This window comes from Coenobita brevimanus, chromosome 47 (assembly GCF_032717465.1).
Source record: "Coenobita brevimanus isolate Jiangsu-jjx chromosome 47, ASM3271746v2, whole genome shotgun sequence".
Taxonomy (NCBI): Eukaryota; Metazoa; Arthropoda; class Malacostraca; order Decapoda; family Coenobitidae; genus Coenobita; species Coenobita brevimanus.
In genome coordinates this window covers 28185446-28209299 of record NC_137000.1, presented here as the reverse complement: position 1 = coordinate 28209299, position 23854 = coordinate 28185446, and the positions used below count along the sequence as shown (strand labels likewise).

Sequence of the window (23854 nt, the reverse complement as noted above, 5' to 3'; positions counted from 1 at the left end):
AAACAGATAGAGAGACAGAAAAGAAAAGGAAAAGGAAAAATCATCAAACATTCCAGACTCCAGCGGAAAAATAACTTAGCTCCCAAAAATTCCTTTCCACATCTGATCTGCAAACATCTCGACGCCATGGTAACCGCTTCATAATAAAACACCCACACAAACACAAGCACCATAATAACACATACACACACACACACACACACACACACACACACACACACACACACACACACACGCACCAAGATAAGACACAAAGGTGACTGTGGAGGCGAAAATAGAGGAGTGAAGGCTTCGTTGGCTATCATATTACTCCCTTCATGACGACTGCTCTTCAACATCTTCTTCTCGTCTTTTTCTTTTTCTTCTTTTTGGTGTTTCTGACGCTTAAAGTTTTTCAGAAATGACCTCCAATCGTCCATCTCGTTCTGTACACGCACAAACAGGTCATGTACACATAGATTCCATACACATAAATGTTTACCCATGGAGTACATACACATAAATATAAAAGTTACGACTGCGTACACCATGAGGCGCAAAAACAGATGACAAAAATATTCGTAACAAAAGGGTAATATTTGATTTTTCGTGATGAATATCCATAATACATCTTAGTACATAAACATTATATAGTTTTGTTCATTGGTGCTCGTCAGATGTACGCTGCGGTGGTGTGGTGGGCGGCGGTGTGTGCTGCGGGCGTGGGCGTGGGAGTGGGCGTGGTCTACAGGGACACTCATCCGCCTTCTTACACAACTGACAACTCACAAGTCATCACTGTAAGTATACCGGAAGTTGCTGTAGTTTGGCTGTTGTTGTGAGAGAGGGCGTAAATGTGGGTGTGGGTCTGGGCGCGGACGTGGGCGTAGGTATGGCGTACAAGGACACTCATCCGCCATTATACAAGCAGACAACACTCCAGTCATCACAGTAAGTACAAGTATACCGAAAACTGCTGTAGCTGGTTTCCACTCGACTCTGTGCCACACTCTCACCTTAACGCAATCACCTGAGTTTGCAGGAAAAGAATGCTGGAGTTGTCCTCAGTGGCAGTATTAACACTCTCAGGCTCCTATGATGCTCTCATGTGAATAAAATCATCTAGAAATACCTGATACAAAAACCTAGAGTTGTCCCCACCATGAGAGGATCAACACACTCTTCCTTCTCTCGTCTATCACTCCGAGAGATTGTGCTGTATCCAGGACAATGACTGATTCCACGCTGAGAGGGGGATAAGGTGTTCTTCATACCTGTCTTGATAATACTGTAATGGCATGCATCAGTGACGTGCCTCAGGGCAGCTTTATGAGGCTCACACGGATGAGTATAGGAGCCAATATCGTAAGCACCACTACGCTGACCAGTAATGGTAATTGGATGAAAGTTTTCGCGCTCTCTCTCTCTCTCTCTCTCTCTCTCTCTCTCTCTCTCTCTCTCGCACACACACACACACACACACAAATAATATAATTATGTATGTATATATACTGTATTTATGTAATACAATGGATATAAGTCTTTAGAAACATCGCTTAAAATAAAACTCCGGCGCATCACATTTGCACCTTCAGGAATATTTTATACATTTTTGGCGTTAAAATGCCAACAAGACTACATCTGTTCACTAATAAGAGGGACATTAATGTTCAATAACTGGCTAATTAATGATATTACAATAATAAATGTTAAATCCTAAACGCACAAAGGAGCCCAAGACACCAAGACCCTCCCAGATACAGTGTTCAGTGAGATGCCATTGAAAGATGCAGTCAACACTCAACTAATTTAACTCTAACCCACAAATTAACTTCAAATCCCTATCAACCCACAGGACCAAATATTCTCACTTTGCTATTTCCTCAGTTTCAGGTCTGCGTTTCTTTATAAGTAAATTTTCCCCACTGATGCATCATAGAGTGAATTAAAGTGAGTGGAATATTCTGTACTGTCCTGCCTTCGAGGGGAACCCAGATTTGGAGGGCAAAGGTGACCTGGATTTTCATTATATACACGTCCCATTGCCTATTCATCTTTGGGGGTTCTCCTCTGAGGGAATATATAGCAAGGGTCGCTGAATGGGGTATTGTGTATGAGAGAGAGAGAGAGAGAGAGAGAGAGAGAGAGAGAGAGAGAGAGAGAGAGAGAGAGAGAGAGAGAGAGAGAGAGAGAGGAATTTGACTAACGGGCCCTCTTAATTTGTAGAAGAAAAAAAATCGTCTGACGGCAGCCTGAGGAAAATTACAATAACGTCATCGGTGAAGGGTTTAGCGTCTCAGAATATGACACACTGAACGAAGCATGTGAAAAATGTCCCTTAAAATGTGCGAATGTTTAGTATTATGGCGTTCTGAGTTATAGTTACGTGCCATAATGACCTTTTCCATGCACTTCTAAGGAATTATATAAACACACACACACACACACACACACACACACACACACACACACGCCTCTTGTTCTCCTCTGCTTCCTCTGCTGGCTAATATTCCCAGGCTGCGAGAGGCTTCGTATGTTTCGGTGTCCATAAATGATTCTCTTTGATATGATGCTTCAGGGAGGGAAGTGACGGGCAAGCCCTAAGTGTGAAGTAGGCACAGTGAATTAGTAGGTGAACTTCCTCCTTTTTTTTTTTTTTTTCATTTTCTTTCTTTTCTTCTTTTGTCTTTTCTTTGTTCTTCTTCTCCTTCTAATCCTCCTCCTCCTCCGCATCTTCTTCTTCCTCCTCCTCCTTCTCTTCGTCTTCGCCTTCTTCTTCATTCTTACTGTTAATTTCCTTCCTGCTTTTTTCTTCCTTTTTACTGTTTGTACCTGAACCATCACAAACTGTTGGCAAAGTTCTCGTGGCCGCAGTACAGGAACAAGCTGAAATATACATCAGTTCCCACCTCCAACACACTCGGATCGCCCAAGTTACACCATCCACACATCACACACAGCTTCAACTCACCCCTCCCCCCCCAGTCGCTAATCCAGGTCCTTGCTGGAATTGCACAAACATCCGTATTATCGTCGATTAAGGAAGCTCCCTAACACCTCTTCCTATGCGATTTATTTTGCTTATTACTCCTTACTACCCTCATCTTTGTCATTTAAATAGTTCAGATACCACCATCATCAGGAAGAATAACATACGAATTTATATTAACCAGCTGTACCCAAAAATAAATTGCTAAGGAAGAGGTGCTAGGGAGCCTCCTTACCCCACAAGAATACGGACCACAGACCTTCCTCTCATCCCCCCCCCCTCCTCGCTAATCCGGTTCTCGTATTCTCGTCGGTTAAGGAAGCTCCCTAACACCTTTTCCTATGCGACTTATTTTTGCTTAATACATCTTACTGTCCCTCTCAGTGTTGCATAAATCATTCTAATATCGCTCAGTCATCGTTATAAGTGTCTACCCTGCATCAATTCCTCCTCCCACGCCCACACCAGCAGACTGTGCCGTTCTTGCAACACGACAGCTACCATCAGATAAGTGTCTAGAGGAGCGCTATTTACGGACCACCTTGTCAATCGCTGAGGTAGAGGCGTCACAGACTGTTCTGAGGCAATGAGAATACCGTCTGACGAGAAAAATAAAAATAAACAAATAAATACATAATAAAAATAAAAATAAAAATAAACAAATAAATAAATAAATAAATAAGTAAATAAATAGACCAATAAAAGGTAGGCGAGCAGATGTGTTTCACTAGCGATAATTAACTTAGCCCTGACGGGAAGGTTCGTCTTGCCGCTACGGAGTCTTGTTACCCGATATAAAATTACGCTTCAGCTAAAGTCTTGCCGCTATGGAACCTTGTTAAGTATTTATAAACATTCCCCAGAGTATGTTTTGCTGTTCAGGCACCTTGCAACCCTCTTACCTCTTACGGTTGTATTTATAAACATTCTTACAGGTTAAGTTTTGCTGCTACGGTGCCTTGTTATTCTCCCACTTCCTGTTGTTGTATCTATGAACATTCTTCAGCTAAATTTTGTCTTGCCGCTACAGTGCCTTGCCGTTCTCCTACCTCCTGTGGCTACATTTATAAACTTTCTTTACATTACGTCTTGTTGCTCTGATGCCTTGCTACTCTCTTCCCTCATAGGATCGTATTTATAAACCTTCTCCAGCTTAAACAGAATATAAGATTGCCAGTTTAACCTTTTCTCTTCACCCATATGGCTACCAAATCTACAGCCAAACTATCTGTCTGTCTATCTATTGCCAGACGCCTTAATCCCGTAAGGGGTGGCCACAAACAAATCGCCTCCATGTCGCACTGTCCCCCGCCATTTCAATGCCCTCTCCCCAGCTCACACCCTCCTCTAACCAAACCAGAGTGAATATTAGAGTGGAAAAAACGGCAAAACTAAGTGATTCCGGAAACTGCTGTTATATAACTTGATATTTCTAAGAACTGGTTGACTCTTTCATGGTGAGGACAGCTCTAGTAGTATCTTCTAGCAAGCACAAGACGATTAGAGTCAGCCAAGAATGTCATTGGAGCCAGACTGTGTTGATATCTTTTCTAAATACAAAACCCGTACTCTATTCGTGTTGTATTCCTCACTCCTTCTTGTATTCATGTTGTATTCCTCTCTCCTTATTGTATTCGTGTTGTATTCCCCTCTCCTTATTGTACTGGTGTTGTATTCCTCTCTCCTTATTGTACTGGTGTTGTATTCCTCTCTCCTTCTTGTATTCGTGCTGTATTCCTCTCCCTTCACTGTAGCGGCTCCTTGGCTGTCTTTCATTACCTGTATTGCTTTTCTATTTAATTAATTTGGGCCGGCCAGGTGTGAACTACGCGGGCCGGGATGGAAGCGGGATACTCTGCCCTGCCATAATTCGGTTACCGTGTTTAATCCGGCTACTCTCACCCCACCTGGCTTGATTGTGTGTGTGTGTGTGTGTGTGTGTGTGTGTGTGTGTGTGTGTGTGTGTGTGTGGAGGATCAACCAACTTCCTCTCTCATCTCTCCCTCGCTCACCATCCCCTCCCCACCTCTCCAGTCATCTCCCATCCTCCTCTTCCTCCTGCTTATCTTCCCTTCTCTCTCTCTCTCTCTCTCTCTCTCTCTCTCTCTTGTTCCGGATATTCTACACCCAGCAACGAGCCGGGCCATAAATTGTAGCATTAAATTAAACTCGAAAGCTTCATTTGCTATAAACCTACTTGGACCCGATGCATTGCCATTAAACAGATTCTCGGCCTTTTGCAACCACAGGGACGCCTTCATGTGGTGGGACCGATATAACCAGGCGGCGCAACTGCCTGGTTATACAAACGTCCCTCAGCTACATCCCTATCCCCTCGAAGGAGTTGGTGGACTGCAGAAGGTAATTTTGGCCTGCAGTTCACCAGCTTCACGTTTCAGATGAGCCTGCGGTTGCAACTACTACTACTACTGCTACTACTATTACTACTGCTACTATTACTGCTACTACTACTACGTTCCACTTCTAAGCGTTCCACCTGCACACCCCGAGGCATTCTATTCCCTTCATACGTTCCCTGGCGTTCAACTGCACACCCCAGCATCGCCAGCAGCAGCCCCAACATTCCTCTAACCATCCCCGGCAGAGATGGATCACAATAGCATCTTAAGAACTGATCCGCCGTAATTCCCCGCGTCAAGACAAAGGAAGGAGGGGGCAAGGAAGCGTATGTACCGTGCACCCCTCCTATTGTCCGTAGCCCCTTCACTTCGATGACGTGTTTATAGTCCATTCTTGTGTTATAGTCCATTCATGGTATCTCCAGACGATTTTATTAATTCTACGAAAGGTCTCTCGTACTGGCTTTCTTCTTCTTCTTCTTCTGTTTCTTCTGATTCTTATGTTTCTTCTTCTGTTTCTTCATTTTCTGTTTCTTCTTCATCTTCTTTCTTCTTCTTCTTCTTACACGTCCGACTCTGGGCATAGGCTCGATGGCCCGTTCCTTGAGTTCCAACAGCCCTCGTACGTACAATATCACATGCCTTTCCACTGGCACCATTAAGGCTATCTTACCCCTCCAGGTCGGAAAATTCCTCATAACGTGAATGAAATAATCTAAGAGCAGCAAAAGATACAAAATAAATGGACAAATAAATAAATAAATAAATAAATAAATAAATATATATATATATATATATATATATATATATATATATATATATATATATATATATATATATATAAAAGGGTTAATCATTTCACTACAATGACGGTTTTTTCATTTTATTTTTGTCTTGCTACCACCAGACGATTTAATACGCACCTCAGGAAAAAGCCTTAGTTGTGAAGGGGTTAACGAAGGGCACAACTATCCACCTTCTCTAATTCGAAAACCCTTCGTATATCGAACAAAAACGTCTGCGGGAGGAAAGAATGAAACCTAAAAGACGGACTAAAGTTGTGCGAATTGAACTTCTTTCCCAGCATTGGCGTTAAGGAGCTTCCCAATTTCCACTGAAAACAAAGCGAGGTGGGGGAGAAAGAACGAGTTTATATTGGACACAAGGTAACTGAGTTTTTAAATGACTTTTCCTGTGAACAAATTAAAGCTCCCAGCCCTCACCTAATTTAAAGGTCTGACCCTGTGATTTTCTGCCGTGGCACCTGAGTTTTAAGTGTCTCATCTCATACACAAGTTAAAGCTTTTCACCCTCACCTAAATTAAAGGTTTTCCCCTTAATTTTCCGCCATAAGTTAAAGCTCTTCACCCTCACCTAATTTAAAGGTCTTTCCCGTAATTTTCCGCCATGGCACCTGAGTTTTAAAGCTCTTCCGGACGCGAGTTAAAGGCCTTCCCTCTTACCTAATATAAATGTCTTCAGTATTTTCAATGCTTTCAACGTATTCCTCGACGGCAGAGAAGACAAAGAGAAGTGTGTAAGATAGCTGATATATGCAATACACAGATCACCAGTTTTTAAAGATTTTTCATGCACAACCTTTTAAATACGATGACTTTTTTTTTGCTACTATTGGAGGATTTTACTCAGCCTCGGACAACCCTCTAGTAATCAAGGAGTTAATGAAGGCTATATCTAACCCCTCCAGTACTGTAAGTCTCTCCTAAGCTGAAGAAAATCGTCCTGAAATGGGAAGAATAAAAATAAAGAAAATATCGCGGTAAATGTTTAAGTTCTGTACCTCGTAAACAAGACGCCCCCCGTAAAACACTGACCTGGAAAGAGTGGATGACGGAGTGCTTGACTGCTGCGCTTTTGTTTTCCTCTCGCCCAAACGCTGTGTGGATGAAGGGGAGGAGGTGGAGGGACAGGGCTTCGTGGAGTAGAGGGGGAGTGACAGGGCATCACAGAGTGGAGGAGGTGGAGTGACAGGGCGTCGTGGAGGGGAAGGGTGGAGTGACAGGGCCTCAGCTCAGAATCACATTCGAGTGTTAACTTACGGTATTTATCCCCCCGTGTCTACACTATGACCCGATTTTGCAGGAAGAATGAGAAACAAGTTAAGATTTTGCATGTTCCTCTCTTTATCCTTAAAAAAAAAAAAAGTTAAGAGTGGGAATTTGCCTGAAACTGTGGAAGGCAGTTAGAGGTAAATGAAAGGGAGCAGAATATGGGAGAGGGATAGAGGAAGGAGCATGGAGAATGGAAAAGTGGATAGTAAGTAACAGCAGGTAGGAATAAAAACGAAGGGAAAGTTGACGGAAAAGGAACAAAACCAGAGAGGATGGATAGAGGAAGGAGGCTGAAGGGTGTAAGGAATGGATGATGTGGAAGGGGTGGCTAGAAAGTAATATTTCAGGCTGGAACAAAGGCAAAAGGAAGATGGAGTAAAAACAGTGAGGAGAATTATGGAAGATGGAAATGGAGAGGAGCACAGACGGTTGAAGAAACAGATATATTTATGTGATACGTTTAGAGGATCAAAAATAAAGACAAAGGATGGATGGTGAGTGGAAACTAGGAAGGAGAATAGGAGCAGGAGGATGTAGGCGGAAGTGAATATCTGCAGCAAATGTTAGGAGAAGCAAAAATGAATCTGCAGGAAGGAGAGTGAGCACAGCATGGAAGATGGACGGAGAAACGAGTCTGGAGGGTGGAAGAGATGGATGTATGTCGCAGGTGGGAAGAGAGGCAGGTTAAAAGAAAAAGGTGAATAATGGAAGACTGGAAGAAGGATAACGGGAGACTAGAAAGGGATGAGCAGAGGAGGCTGGGTAGTGGAAGACATGAACGAAGTAAGAGACGTAGATGAAAGACAGTCTTCCGGGCTGGAACAGACGCGAAGGGAGAAGAAATAATAATGTAAATGAAGTCTGGAAAGAAGGATGGATAAAGAAGTTTGGAACACTTAAGAGACTGGAGAGAGTAAACTGAAGTAAGAGTACATAAGAAACCTTGAGAATCACACAGAAGGCAAAGGATGAAAAAAACTCAAGATAATCATAAGCTAAACAGGAGATGAAGAAACAATGAGAAAGACGAAGAGGCGGAGAAATGTTGCTGAAGGCAAAGGAGGCAAGAATGCAAGCGGGAAAATCCATAAGCTATACAGGAGGGAAAGAAACAATGAGAAACATGAGGAGGCAAGACAACAGGCAGGATAATCAAGAGTTAAACAGGACGAGAAGAAACAATGAGAAAGATGAGGAGGAATGTACACAAGACTGAAGAGAATGCTTGAGGATTGAAGGAGGTGTTGGCTGCAGTGCAATACCCACGTCAAGGCTTAAAGCTGACAGAACCAGGCATCAGAGTGGAGAAAACAATAAATATTTCCACTCTCCCTGTTCGCCAGAGTGAAGAAAATATAAATCTTCACTCACCTTCCCCTGTTCGTGACTTTTCAAAACATCTCAGTTAAAAATCATTCCCCTCCCGCTGAGAAAATAGTAAATGTCCAAGCTACTGACTGAAGATTCGGCAAGTGATTTTATATTATTCACACATACATACATATACAACAAGAAATACTATTATTTTTCTTCTATAATATATATATATATATATATATATATATATATATATATATATATATATATATATATATATACTATAAAAGGAAATAACAGTAAAAAAAAAAAAAAGACTCATTATTAATTGTTTCTGAGGGCTAAATAATGCAGTAACAGTGAGAAGCGGCCATAAGAAAAGAGAAACTTGTTAATTATTGTTTCTGACGTAGGGAGAAGTAAAAAAAAGAGGCTGAGTGAAAAATGAAACACATGAAGGCAATGGAGAACTGCTGAAGCCAAGATCAAAGAGGTGAAACACACACACACACACACACACACACACACAATGAAGCTCAGGGGAACAAGGACAGAGGAGAGTTGATGGAAGAACAACAGAGGGATGTGAACGAAAGGGAAAACGAGGATTCGGTGGCAGAACAAACACACCCGACGAATAACAGGTGAAGAACAAACACGGGGGGGTAATAACAAGTGAAGAACAAACACAGAAGAGAGGGAAGGAAGAACAGGGAGCGGATAATGAAGGGAAAAAAAACCAATAACTGAACGAGAGGGAACATGCGGATGAAGTAAAAGAGAACACAGAAGAAAAGAAGAACGAGAACAGTGAACAGTCAATGGCAGAACAAGGAAAGGGAGTGAACGAAACCGTGATGGTGTGGACAGAATACCAGAACAAACAAACACGAGTAATAACATACAGAACAAGCACACAGGAGTTATATTTGGTGAAGAACAAACTCACACGAAAGCAAGAACAGAGAACAGTTGACGAAGAACAAAAAAAAAAAAGCCAGCGCAAAGAATTTCGAAAGGGTTCTTGAAATTCAAACACACACACAAACAGAGAGAGAGAGAGAGAGAGAGAGAGAGAGAGAGAGAGAGAGCACTCATAACAGCTGGAGAACAAACATGAACGAATGGGGAACAAAGAACAAACTGAAGAACAAAGCACAGCAAAAGGAGTCATAACAAGATGTCCGCATTCTCGTCGGTTAAGGACGTTCCCTAACACCTCTTCCTTACCGATTTATTTTTGGACACGGCTACCTAACATCTTTTTGTACGTCACTTATGCAGCGTATGGCAATATTTGAATGACAAGTAACGCATAGGAGGACGACAAGGTGTAATATGCAAACTAAATCGCTTAGGAAAAGGTGCTAGGGAGCTTCCTTAACCGACCAGAATAGGGGACAAGGTACTGGCGGCCAGGTAACGAAGACAGGTGTGTATTGGGAATAGAGGGTCGTTACTGAGGAGGGATTTAGAAATAAGATTCAGCGTAAGCGAATAGGCGAGGAGGAATGGTGCGTCGTAGAAGTTGTCGATGAGTATGGGCTTTGAAATGTCAGGATGTAGCTTCAGGGAACAGGGAAGGGAGGCTTGTGTGTCTTGGGAGGAGGGTTCGTCGATGAGTAGGGACAAAGATACACCGGCAGTACCCTTAAAGAATAATGATAAAGGATAAACAATGGCTAAATAAATCCAATAGGCCAAATTAAAAAAAAAAAATGAACCAGCAATAATAACGCAGAAAATAAGAGTTTGAACCGTACTCCCCCCCCCAACAAAAAAGAGAAAATAAAAAAATAAAAAAATAAAAATCACGTTGTCCCTTACCGCACTTAACATTCTGAAACCTAAATGAAGCCCTGTGACACATAGTTCACTCAGTTGCACAATGCAGCATGTTATACAGTCTTAAGTACGAGTGTCATAATAGGAGGAGCAGATACGTGTTTCTCCCCCCCCTTCTCTCTCTCTCTCTCTCTCTCTCTCTCTGAATTATCTACCTATTTATATATGTACAAAAATGGGGAAATGTGTGTCCTCATTTGAACTCGTGGCGCGCAATTTAAGGCCCTATTCCGGGTGTCATAGGAGGCTTTGTAGCACCTACTCTTCGGCGATTCATTATGGATATTAAACCTAAACTTTCCCTTGTCTGTTACATCGTTTTAATATCAACGTACTTGACATTAATAACACACAAGAGGATATTAAGGTCTAAAGTGGAGGATTAATTGCCGAAAAAGAGATGGGACGTAATCTCCAAAACCGACCAAAACACGAGTCCTCGCTGTGGCTGCGTCTGTATCCTGCCTTGAGAGCTACGTGGCCGCCTGGTCCTCAAGATATCTTATGGCGGTAATTTCCTGGCAGTATTTCACCGGCATTAGCATAGACGCCCAGGAACACTGCTAATGAACAGTATACCGCCCTCCTCAAAGCCCGCCCTGGCCTTCTTGTCGGAGTTTGGTTTCATTTTCTGGTGTTAAGCGCTAATGAACGCTCACACCGCCTCATGCCATGTTTACCTACTTTTTTTTTTCTTTCTTTTTGTCCTGGCAGCGAGTTTGGCCTGAATCTGGTTTTATCTTCTCGTGTAAACCGCTGATGAAGGATTAACCCAGGGTCTTTTATGGTTTTAATATCCTCTTGTCAGGCACCCATGAACGCCTAGGTCAGCTCGGCTCCTCTTCCCCTTCTATTCCTTCAATCCTGCGACGCCATTATTATTATTATTATTATTATTATTATTATTATTGAGGCGTAGAAATACACCTCCATTAACCCCTTCACTACTAACCATCCTTTGCTGAATAAAATCGTCTCTTAGGTTTGTTTACATGCAGTGGGTTAATATCTTCAAGGTGTGAGAGACTACGAGCGCATAACAAAGGTGCCTCTATCGCTACACCCGCCTTTACGTAAACAATGGCTATCTCGAACGGGGCTGCCAGATTGAGGAAGCCGTGTGTGTGTGTGTGTGTGTGTGTGTGTGTGTGTGTGTGTGTGTGTATGTGTGTGTGTGAGAGAGAGAGAGAGAGAGAGAGATGCAAGGAGCTTAGAGAGTAAGAGCAATGGCTGAAGTGAGGCAGAGTGAGAGGATGAGAGCATGCACAAAGAGGATAGATACGAGAGAGAGAGAGAGAGAGAGAGAGAGAGAGAGAGAGAGAGAGAGAGAGAGAGAGAGAGAGAGAGAGAGAGAGAGAGAGAGAGAGAGAGAGAGAGAGAGAGAGAGAGAGAGACGGGGCTGGAAGCAAAAGTGCGAATGAGGTCGAAAGAGAATAAGGCCTAAGGGTAGTAAAGGTGATAGGAAAGAGAGAGAGAGAGAGAGAGAGAGAGAGAGAGAGAGAGAGAGAGAACAATTAAACAATGTTACAGAAAGAATAACATCAACAGAACAAAGGAATGATGGAAAAACAGAGAAGATATAAAAATAAACAAAGACAAGACTGAACAGATTAGTGCACAGAAGGACTGAAATAAAATAATATTACGTAGATAAAATAAAAATAAAGGAAGCAACAAATCCCCTTCACTGAGTAGGGGCCCGCGGTTAGGCTGTCATAATTCAGAATATTAACCTCATTAGGAAGAGGGCTTACTTCTCTCTCTCTCTCTCTCTCTCTCTCTCTCTCCAGGCGCTTTTGCTCAGCTTAGAGAGGAAATTTCGAACAAGAGGGTTATATTTGTGCTTCAATGACCACTAAACAGCGAAGTCTCTCCTAAACGGGGAAAAAATCGTCAGTAGGTAGCAAGAATGAGAGAGAGAGAGAGAGAGAGAGAGAGAGAGAGAGAGAGAGAGAGAGAGAGAGAGAGAGAGAGAGAATATATCCTTACATTGAATACTTAACCCATTAGTGCTCAGGGTTGCTGCGTGCGGGATTCTGCTGGAAGGGCACTTAGCGTACCGTCCTCAGTCTACGGGCTCATAGTCGCGAAGCTCTTAGACCCAAACCATGGAGTTCCCCCTTGAAAAGCTTCTGAAAATGTCCAATACTGTCCCTTAAAAAGACACTGGACACAAATGGGCTAATAGTAGGACACTGCCTTACGCCCGTGGTAGTTTTGATGAAAAAAAAAGAAAAAAGAAAAAATAATCTAATCGTCTCTAAGATATTCGAACCTGTGCAGTCAAGGTTCATATTCCCGTTTGTTAAAGAAGCTCCGTAATATCTTTTCCTTAGCGATTTATTTTTGGATATGATTCGTTAATATCTTCTTGTATGTTATTTATGAAGAGTATATAGGGATGCGTTGATCAGGTGTTTGCTGTGAGACAAGTGTGTGAAAAGTATTTAGCGAAAGGCAAGGATGTGTTTTGGGCATTTATGGATTTAGAGAAAGCGTATGATAGAATTGATAGGGAGGCTTTGTGGACTGTTTTAAGATTGTATGGACTTGATGGTAGGTTACTAAAAGGGGTGAAAAGTTTTTATGTAAATAGTAGAGCGTATGTAAGAGTGGGAAATGCTGTGAGTGATTGGTTTCCCGTGAGAGTGGGGCTGCGACAGGGATGTGTGATGTCGCCTTGGTTGTTTAATATTTACATGGATGATGTTGTAAGGGAGGTGAATGCAAGAGTTTTAGGTGGTCTGAGTCTGGTAAATGTTGATGGAGGAGAGTGGAATCTGAAGCAGCTGCTGTTTGCAGATGATACTGCACTGGTGACTGATTCAGAGGAGAGATTGAGACAGTTGGTAGAGGAGTTTGGAAGGGTGTGTGAAAGGAGGAAATTGAAAGTAAATGAGAATAAGAGTAAAGTGATGAAGTGTACGAGGTTGATAGATGGTAGGGGGATGAATATAGTTTTGAATGGTGAGTTGCTTGAGGAGGTAGATTGTTTTAAATATCTAGGGTCACATGTTGCTGTGGATGGAAGAATAGATGCAGAAGTGAAGTTTAGAATAAATGAAGTAGGAAAGGTGCTGGGAGGAATGAAAAAAGTGTTTAAATGTCGTTCGCTTAGAATGGATGTAAAGAGAAGGCTGTATGAGGGTGTTGTGGTACCGACTGCATTATATGGGGCTGAAACATGGAATATGGGTGTAGCAGAGAGGAAAAGTTTGAATGTAATGGAGATGAGATGTCTGAGGAGTATGTGTGGAGTGACGCGTATGGATCGAGTGCGAAATGATGAAGTGCGAAGGAGAACTGGAGTTGTTCGGGAGATGGCTGGTAGAGTTGAGCAGAGGGTGTTGCAATGGTTTGGGCATATGGAGAGAATGGATAATGAGCGATTGGTGAAAAAGATAACTAGATCTGATGTGAGAGGTGTAAGACTGAGAGGAAGACCACGAATAGGATGGATGGACAGTGTGAAGAGAGCGCTGGATGCGAGAGGGATGTCTGTTGAGCAAGGAAGAGTGGCTGTGCGTGACAGAAATAAATGGAGAGAAATTGTGAATGAATAAGTGATGACGCAGCCCTGAGGGGATATTCTCCCGCTTTTGGTCTGATCAGCTAGTCAGGTCAGGTGCGGGTAAGGGGATGGGTCTGTTATGATGTGGCAGGGGTAAACCAGTTCTGCTGTCGGGCCCTGCTGTGGATGTCACTGATTGCATTGCGCAGTTGACCCTTGTGCGTTGTGATGCAGTGAGGATCTGTCCGTTCTCCCCTTTGGGGCTAAGATGCGAATAAATGTGTTTGAATGGATGAGTAAATGGAGAGTGAGTCGTCCTGTCTCGGCTACCTCCCTTTCCTTGGGGGAAGCAGCCTAGGTATATAGATAGATAGATAGCGATAATGGAAGGATTTATGTAACACAGAAGAGGACAGTAAGGTGTACCAAACAAAATAAATCGCTTAGGAAAAGGTGTCAGGGAGCTTAACCAACAAGAATACCTGCCCAAGACAAAGCCATCACTCGGACAGGTGCATTCGGTTACTAATCCACTCAGCGTCTCAGAAGGAATATTGAGAAGGACGCAAATCTTAAGAACTAATGGTGAGAAAATAAGAAAAATAAAACACCTTCTGACATTACGAGGACAGAGGTCAAGTGTGTGTGTGTGTGTGTGTGTGTGTGTGTGTGTGTGTGTGTGTGTGTGTGTGTGTGTGTGTGTGTGTGTGTGTGTGTGTGTGAATAACAAAAATAAAACTCCCTCTGACATTATGAAAATGACAGAGGTTGAGAAAGAGAGAGAGAGAGAGGTTCCTGGTAGTCCAAATATAAAACACTGGTATATAAACCTGGAAAATAGTGTTAACATAAAGGAGTCAAAGAGAAATATATCAAGAGACGAAGAGGGTGAGCTAGAGAGGGAGAGGGAAGGGGCGGGAGGGAGAGAAAGGGAGAAAGAGAGAGCTAGAGAGAAAGAGAGAGCGAGAAAGCAAAACAGTTCCATCCATAACGCAGCGTAACCTGATCGCCCCCCAGGTCAATCTATATAAAGGGGTTACGATGTCCTGTGTGGCGGCCGTAATATTGGGGAGGCCGGGTATTGGCACCGGTAATGTGCTTAGTGGCCATTCCCTCTGTGTTTTCAAGAGCCACAGCCATCCCCTTCCCTCCTCTCCCCTCTCCCCCTGTCTCCCCTTATTCCTTCACCTGTCTTCCGCCTCCCCTGTTTCCCCTTCCCCCACTTCCTGTCTGCTTCCTTCCCTGTCTCCCTCTGTTTCACCATCCCTCACTCCCTGTTTCCTTCCTCCCTTCCTCCCTTTGTCGTCCTCTCCGATCCCTCCCTTCATCCTCCCTCTTCTCCCTTCTCTCCTTCCCTCCACCCTCATCCACAACCCTTTCCACCTCCGTGCTCACTTCGCTAACAGATTTTTAAAAACTCCTTCCACTTCTGCCTCTTTACTTTTCTTTTTTCTCCCTATTCTGTCTTTCTTCTTTCTCTCATTCCTTCCTCTCTACTTGCCCCTGCTCTCTTTTCTCTCCAATTTCTCTTTCTCTTTCCTCCATTCCTCCCATCCCTTCCCCTTCCGTCCCTCTGTCTCCTCTCTCCCTCCGCCCATCCAATCCCCCCTCCATGCCAAAAGATTTCGGAAACCTGCTTCCACCTCTATAGCTTTCGTTATATTTCTCTTATTTTGAAGTTGGTAAAAATACTTCTTTATAATAAGACCGCCTTTCTCTCTCTCTCTCTCTCTCTCTCTCTGTTGTTCCTCCCCTTCGTCCCCTCCTACCCTCTCTTCTTGCCCATCCAATCCCACTTTCTCTACTTTTAACCCTAGTTCTGTCTTCCTCTTGCTCCTTCTCCTCCTCCTCCTCCTGCTTTTCCTCCTCTTTCTGTTGCCGCCTCCTTTTCCTCCAGTGTATTTCTTTCGTTCCTCCATTTACCTAAGTACCTCCATCTCCTTAAGTGTTTCCTCCTCTCTCGTCCCTCCCTCCCAATTCAGTCAATCCACAAACTCCTTCTCTCTTACTTTTCAGTGGTCAATTTCCCTGTGTTTCCGCCATCCCTCACCCCTTCCACGTTCCCTCTCTCCCTCTTAGCGTCCGATTCTGCATTTTTTACACTCCGCTAAAAGATTTCTAAAAACCTCATTACACCTACACATTTTTAGCTTTCAATACTTTTTCTAGAGTGGTTCTGTTTTTCATAATGCTGTACCCCCTTCTCTCTCTCTCTCTCTCTCTCTCTCTCTCCTCCAATACTCATGCTTTCTCTCTTTTCCCTAATACTTCCATCACCTCGAGTACCTCATTATCTTTCTTCCACCTTCTCCACATCCTCCTCTCTCTCTCTCTCTCTCTCTCTCTCTCTCAGTACCCCTTTCTCCAGTAATTCCATATATCTCTTCCTCCCCAATAGCCATTTCGTCTGTCTTCTCAAGAGCTCCTCCCCCGCCAGGAATTTCACCTCTTTATTTTTCATTCTTTTTATTTACTTATTTATTTATTCATTTACGCAGTCTGAAATTCACCTCTCCACCTTTAGTATTTATTCTTTATTAATTTATTTATTTATTTAATCTTTTTTATTCATGTTCTCTTCATTCCTACCTGCATATTTTTTTCTTCGTTTACAGTCTTCTCTCTCTCTCTCTCTCTCTCTCTCTCTCTCTCTCTCTCTCTCTCTCTCCGGTGCCTCAGTTTCTACTTCTATCTCTTCCTTCCCCTCCACTGCGTCCTTTCTTCCTTCACTATCTCCTTCTCACACTTCCTTCCCCTCAAGTATTTTATTCTTCATTCCTCTCCAACACCTTCCTCTCTCCCCGTCATGCACTCATTCTCTTCACCTTCACCCCCAGTTCCTCTTCCTTCCGATTCATTCCTTACCCTTTCTCTCCCTACGATGCTCACTCATTACATGTTTTTGTGGGAAATTCTACCTTCCTTCACATCCTCGTCTGTGTTGGGGCCAGATTTAAGAACTTACAGTCAATTTGCAGTCGTAACTACATTTTTTGGGGGGTGGGATGGACAAGGAAAGGATTGAGCAATTTTCTCCTGCGTCCCTTGTTCTTCATATAAAAAAAATATCTTAATTACGAGGAAAATTGTCGTAGGTTATATCTGTTTTCTTAAAGACGAAAAAAAGCATAAAGTCTTTCCGTGTCCCCAGTTCGTCCTGCAAATACAAATCTAAATCAGCTGTGTTTATGTTTTGAGAGTGAGTCCCACCCTCTGATGTTTGCCTCCAGCCAAACACTGTCCCTCACTCACCTTACTCTGGACACTGCAGCCTCGCCATCCATCACTCTGCCCTATGTAAATACCGTATCTAGCCCTGTACATCCAATCCCAGAGTTCATTTTGGCTGGTCCTGAGTACATTTCTTCTATTGTAGCGTTCTCTATTGCAACACATGACCTATTTCCACTACAACTCCAACCAAGCCTCTCTCATGTACGGTACTCACTCACTATATCATTCACTCCTACCGTAGCAAATGCCAAAACTTACTCTAATATACCTCCCCACTCCCTTTTGTGACATTGTCCTCCCCTTCTCTGTGACCCTCCATCCCCTCCCCAGTCTCTCTCCCTTTCCCTCTCTCGCTGTGGCATATCAAAATCCACTCTCTCCCTCCTCGACCCGTGCCCCCCCTGCCTCCCCAAGTCACCCTATCCTCCCTTCCTTCCGTCGCTCTGACATACAATATACCAGTACGAAAACCCGTTATTCTTCTCCCCCTCCATAGCCTCCCCAATCTTCCTACCCCTCCCCAACATTCCTTCGTTTTCTCCAGCCCGCCTCCTCCCCTCTTCACACTTTCTAGGCTGTCACCTCCCCACAACCCTCTCCTCCGCTACCCTTCATCTCCCCAGCCTTCCTCCTCTTCCCTCCACCTCCCCAACTTCCATCCCTTCACTCCATCACTGTGACATATACCAAAATCCACTACCCACCTCCTCAAACAACCATTCCGCTCGCCACCCCACCATCCCCCTTCCCAATCCACCACCCTCTTCTCTCTCCCCAACACCCCCTTCTCCTCCCCGCGGTGGCAAATATCTGAAACCTCTCCCCACTTGTCCATGTTTTAACGTCCTGCCGATAGCCTATATACAGACTCTGAATATTGGCCCCCTTAGTGGTGCGGTCACTGATATGTTTGTCCGCTCCACGCCACGCTGTTACTCTTTACATTTTTATTTTTACTTCACCGGGAGTGGCTGTTTCCTGGCAAATGCACAGGGGGGCGAATATGCGCCGGAAATCTATAGTGAGGGCCGAAGTTTATTTTTTTGTTATTATTATTTTTTTTTGAAACGCTGTGACGAAGATGGTTGTCTGCTAACGATGTGGCTGCGTTTACTGAATGTGGTCAGGAATGATTTAAAAGTTTACTGGCGAAAGGTGTTTACTGGTGACGTTTGAAGATTATTAATGAAAGACGGTGCTGATACATATCCAGCAACGATTTATACATTTATTTATTTTTACGATTGTTTAATGGAGTCAAGCTGCCATAACAGTTTCCTAGCAATAGACGTTTACTTGTGATGTTACGTCCGTTAGTGAAGGTGGACGGAGGTTATGTATTTACTCGTATCTGTGTATTTGTGAGTGTGTTTGTGTACAGGATATCTAAAAAAACCTGTTAACAGATTTTCATGAATCCTGGTGGATTGGTGGGCAGTGGGTGTAAAAAGAATTTATTAGATTTTGGGGTGGCTTCAGATCGGGAGGCAGGAATAAATCATAAACTTTATTGGCGTCGGCAAAGGTATGCGCCCTCTGATACTGTGAAACAGTACAAACCACGGCCGCAGAATTATATGACTATGTGAGACCGTAAAGTTTTCCTCGGGTACGGAAGGAATTATATCTTAAACTTCATTGGCGTTGGTGGAGGTACGCGCTTTCTGAGAGTTTTCTAGTTTCTTTACTTAATCATCCTTGTGCATTAGATGAGAGAGAGAGAGAGAGAGAGAGAGAGATCCATACGTTCAGGCATATCCTATTCTCTCTCGCCCTTGTAAATGAACCAACTGGACACCCAAACACACGGAGGTGCAGGGCAACTTCCCGCTTGGCTGCCCCTCTAGATAGTCGGAAATGGAGGGAAGTTTTGCTACTGTAGGCCTTCAATGGACCAGCAAATTTACTCGAAGCCTCTGTACACACGGAACTACGGCTTATATTCCTTTACAACCACGAATATTCACGGGAAATATTCAGATGTTGTGAATATTCAGGTAAGAAACATTCACTAGTCTACTCACTTGAAATGGTCAGCGTCTTCCTTTAGTGGCATCGTTCATGTGTTAAATTCACTCACCCAAGATGTCTACCGATTGCGAATATTCCCTGTGAGCGTTTAATATTCCCCAGTGTCGTATGTATCTCAGTTCCAGACAACTCCACGTCCATCTGTGCCAGTCAAAATTCCCGCTTGCAGACAGGGGTGAGAGCGACACACCTCCATTCCCCACCAACACAAACACTGACATTTACATACGTATCTATTCCCGTCACGGCACCTCGCGTATATACACTCTAAATATTCATGGATTCATCCGGACCCACAAATAACGCTGCAAATCCGCGCCGTCTGCATTACCCGCGCATTACTATAAAATGTTCGCGTTCGTGTTGTGGTGGTGATGGCCAAGACTGAATATTCATGGATTAGTTCTGTTTCACCAGTACGGAAAAGCTAAACTCCGGTACCAGTGCTGTTTGACAAATATGAAGCGTCTGTTTGTGTTGTTGCGCCAGTGAGAGTTGCTGCGCTGTCGAATGTAAGAGTCGGCCATGCGTTATCATTTTTGACTGTGATGATGGGCTGGTGTGGCTGAGGTAAGTGAGTCAGTCACAATATGTAGTCATGTAAATAATTTTTGTCCTGGTGTGGTGTTGTGTGGTACGGCGTTGAGAGGTGTGGTGTGGTACAGTGTAGAGAGGTGTGATGTGGTGTGTTGTGGTGTGGTGTGTTGTGGTGTGGTGTGGTGTGGTGTGTTGTGGTGTGGTGTGGTGTGGTGTGGTGTGGTGTGGTGTGGTGTGGTGTGGTGTGGTGTGGTGTGGTGTGGTGTGGTGTGGTGTGGTGTGGTGTGTAGAGAGGTGTGGTGTGGTGTGGTGAGACCAAGTAAGTGTGAGTCAGGCTCCAATCATGTGAATATTTTTGTTCGTGTTTATGGTGCTGTGTGGTGGTGTATAATGTGGTGTGATGTGGTGAGGTGTGGCGTGGCGTGGACGAGGCAAGTGAAAGGACAGTGCCTCCAGCCTTGTGAGTCATTCTTATGCTGGTGGTGTGGCGTGGATTAGCAGTTGGGTATTTCTGTTTATTAAGACGATTATAGTCTGCTTAACCCCTGCGTTGTCTTTTTCTATTTCATTCATGCTAACTCCAGACGATTTTTTGTTTAAGGGAGACGTTTTAAGCTTAAGCGGATGGACACAGTCTTCAAAAAATCCCTTCACTATGCGGTTGACCCTAAGCTAGTAAAATCGTCTGGTGGTAGATGAAATAAAATGCAAAAACCGTCATAGCAGTACAGATGTTAAGAGTGATTTCTCGTAGTGATGGTCTTGTAAAAAACCAACAACATCTTCAACACGACAATCTTTTCAGTCTTCCCTCCACCAGACGATTTTATTCAGCACCTTCCATTCCTTTATTGTCTATCGGCGATGATTTGTGGACGATTTATAATATTAATCTTTGTACTAGGGGAAAAAGCAGGGTAGAAATCAGTGTTAGTAGTCAGTGCACGTTCTCTCTCTCTCTCTCTCTCTCTCTCCTGTGTCGGTGCCATAACTTCAATGAGCATGTTAGAGGTCAGGTCCAATTTTCAGTGCTCCCCTTCTTTCATCTTTTCTTTTTTTTTCCCTTTTTATTTATTTTTTTTTTTGTCTGTCGGGCGTAATGAATGGACGATTTACGCGATCCTTTTTTGTCACTGTGTTGATGCTGTGTGGAGTGCAAGGATAAAAGTTAAAGCCTGAAGCCAGTCCTGTGATGTACAATTGTCTATGAAGGTGATGTGGCGAGGCTGCCCAGGTGAGGTAAGTCCCAGTATTTAGTGCCTCCTCTCTCTTATGTATTATTATTATTTTTATTATTATCATCATTATTATTATTATTGTTGTTGTTGTTGTTGTTGTTGTTATTCTGCCCAGCTATTTATTTTATATTTTCAAGTAGTCAACAGTTAACTTATTAATTTGTTTATTTTACTTGAGGATAATGGGAGGTCGTCTTTCAGTAGTACAGAATGATCGATTTACGCTATTCATTTTGATTTTGTTTTCGTGGTGCGTCAGGTGAGGGGTCAATGCCAGTACCCGTGCCAGTGTGGTGGGGTGCCAGAGTGCCGGCCTGGGGTGGCACTGGTGAGGGACGGGTGTGGGTGCTGCTGGGTGTGTGCCGGGCAGGTGGGGGAGCAGTGCCACGCCGCAGCCCCATGTGACACAGCCAACAACCTCACCTGCCTCTACACCACCTCCACAGACCTCACAGGCAGATGTCAAGGTCAGTACACGATTGTGGTTATTGATGTTCACTGTGCCTTCCTGAATAAATGTACAGTTCAATCCCTCCCTCACTGTGATTGATGCTAACTTTGACACACTAAATAAACATACAATCCCTCCCTCATTGTGATTGATGCTAACTCTGACACACTGAATAAACATACAATCCCTTCCTCACTGTGACCGATGCTAACTGATGCTAACTTTGACACGCTGAATAATTATACAGTCCCTCCCTCACTGTGACTGATGCTAACCTTGACACACTCAATAAATACACAAATAAGACAATCCTTCCCTCACTGTGAAACTAGTAAAAGGTATACCACACTTTGAAACCATTTAATTACTGCATCACCGTTCACTCTCCAATTATGAAAATTTTAAAACCGATTCCACATTTTCAAACTCCCTTATTATTTCATCACCTTTCCTTTCCTCAGTGTGAATATTTTGACTCCTACATCACACATTCAGTCCTCCTATTGCTGCATTAAATATCACGCACCGAAACTATCTAAATATTGCCAAGTATTCCCTCCTGCAATGAAAATGAAAATCTTAAAAACGATATCAGACGTTCAGTTTTACTTATCTTTCTGGACCTCCTCAACCCCCCTCCCCCCTCCCCAGAGACAGCGACAGTGGGGTGCAGCGTGAACAACCAGACTTACCAGGACGGTCAGACCTTCACCCCGGACTGCCGAACTCAGTGTACATGCCAGGTGAGTCCAAAGTTCCTGTTAATTGCTCCTTCAGTCACGTCAATTTGTGTGTGTGTGTGTGTGTGTGTGTGTGTGTGTGTGTGTGTGTGTGTGTGTGTGCAGACAATGTTCTTTATCTAACTTAGCCTATCTTACATCTGTGCTAACTACCTGACCTAATCTACCCTACCTTATCCTACCCTACCCTGTCTCATCCTCCCCTTCCCTCCCCTGTCCTAATCTAATCAACCTTACCTAACCTCACTAAACCTCACTGCACCTTACCTCACCTAATCCAACCCCACCTAACCTCACTTAACCTCACCGGATATTACCTCACCTGACCCAACCCAACCTAACATAGTCTCACGTAACCTAACCAAACCTTCACGCAGGACTGTAGCACCCACAATATTTTACCCAGTGAGTCTGTGTGTTTGCTCTCGCCACTCCACAGGTCTAGCTGAATAAGTGCCCAATCTATACCGTCACTCGTGTAGGTCTCTCTCATGCCCTTAGTTTGCACATCTCTTATTGTCAGTTTCTTGCTCGTGACTGGAAAAACACTCAGAGGTAAAATTCATTGGTACGATTTGTTCAGCCCAAGGACGTCTTCTGCGTGTTATACTTGCTATCTCCAGGCGATTATATTCTCAACTGGGAAAATCTCTTGACCTGTAGGTGATAGTTATGGCCTTGAATAACCTCTTCAGAACGAGAAATGTATCAAAAGAGAAGCAATGGCCTTTCGTTTTTCCTGTTGATAAGAGGATTTCAATGACTCTTGTTTTCACGAATTAATATATACAGCATAGTAAGGAATGTATTTTTTCACTGAATGCTATTCTAGTATTCATAGATTAATATAGATTGTAGGCAATTTTTTTTCTTCTTAATCATCGAAGCACAATATAATTATCGGAATTAACTACGCTCTTCTTGACTGAAAAAAACTGAGATTCTGAAAGGTAGAATTTGAGACGAGAGCTTTTTATAACATCCAGCACTTGTTAAAATTAATCATCACTTGGGCACTTAGGGATAATTGGAAATGTGATGCCGGAAGTTTGTGAAAGAGGCTTACACAGAACTTCACCGGCGCACTCGCTTACTCGTATACTTCGCACACACACACACACACACACACACACACACACACACACACACACACACACACACACACACACACACACTTTTTAACTTTTTTTTTTTTTTTTTGCATCCAGTATAAGCTCTTCAGTATGACGACATCTTTATTGCCATATTTTCTTCTTGCTGCCTCCGGACGATTTTGTTTAACCCTGAAAAAACTCTCTTACTGAAGGGGAAGGAAGGCTGGTGTATAATCTAACCCCTACACCTCAAAAAGCCTCCCCTATGCCGGGTAAAATCGTCTGGAGATAGCAAGAATAAACCACAAGAAGACATGACTGAAGGGCAGAGGATAAGGTTACACATATACACCAATATTTAGAATATTTTGAAGTTCAGAAGTAAGGCCAGAAGCTCGTTCAAATTCCTAGCTAAATTAAATCTTTCTAACAAGAGAGGCCATTTGTAGTTTTTAG

General features: G+C 43.3%; 1 protein-coding gene across 1 annotated transcript in view; it reads left to right on the top strand.

The window, feature by feature from the left end:
• The window catches only part of LOC145399134 (uncharacterized), a 117882-nt gene that overhangs the window by 40652 nt on the left and 53376 nt on the right, over positions 1–23854 (top strand). The window contains exons 3-5 of the mRNA XM_080271873.1: positions 657–779; positions 21373–21580; positions 22216–22307. Of these exons, the coding sequence (XP_080127999.1) occupies positions 657–779; positions 21373–21580; positions 22216–22307 (423 nt within the window). The remainder of the gene's footprint in view (positions 1–656; positions 780–21372; positions 21581–22215; positions 22308–23854) is intronic.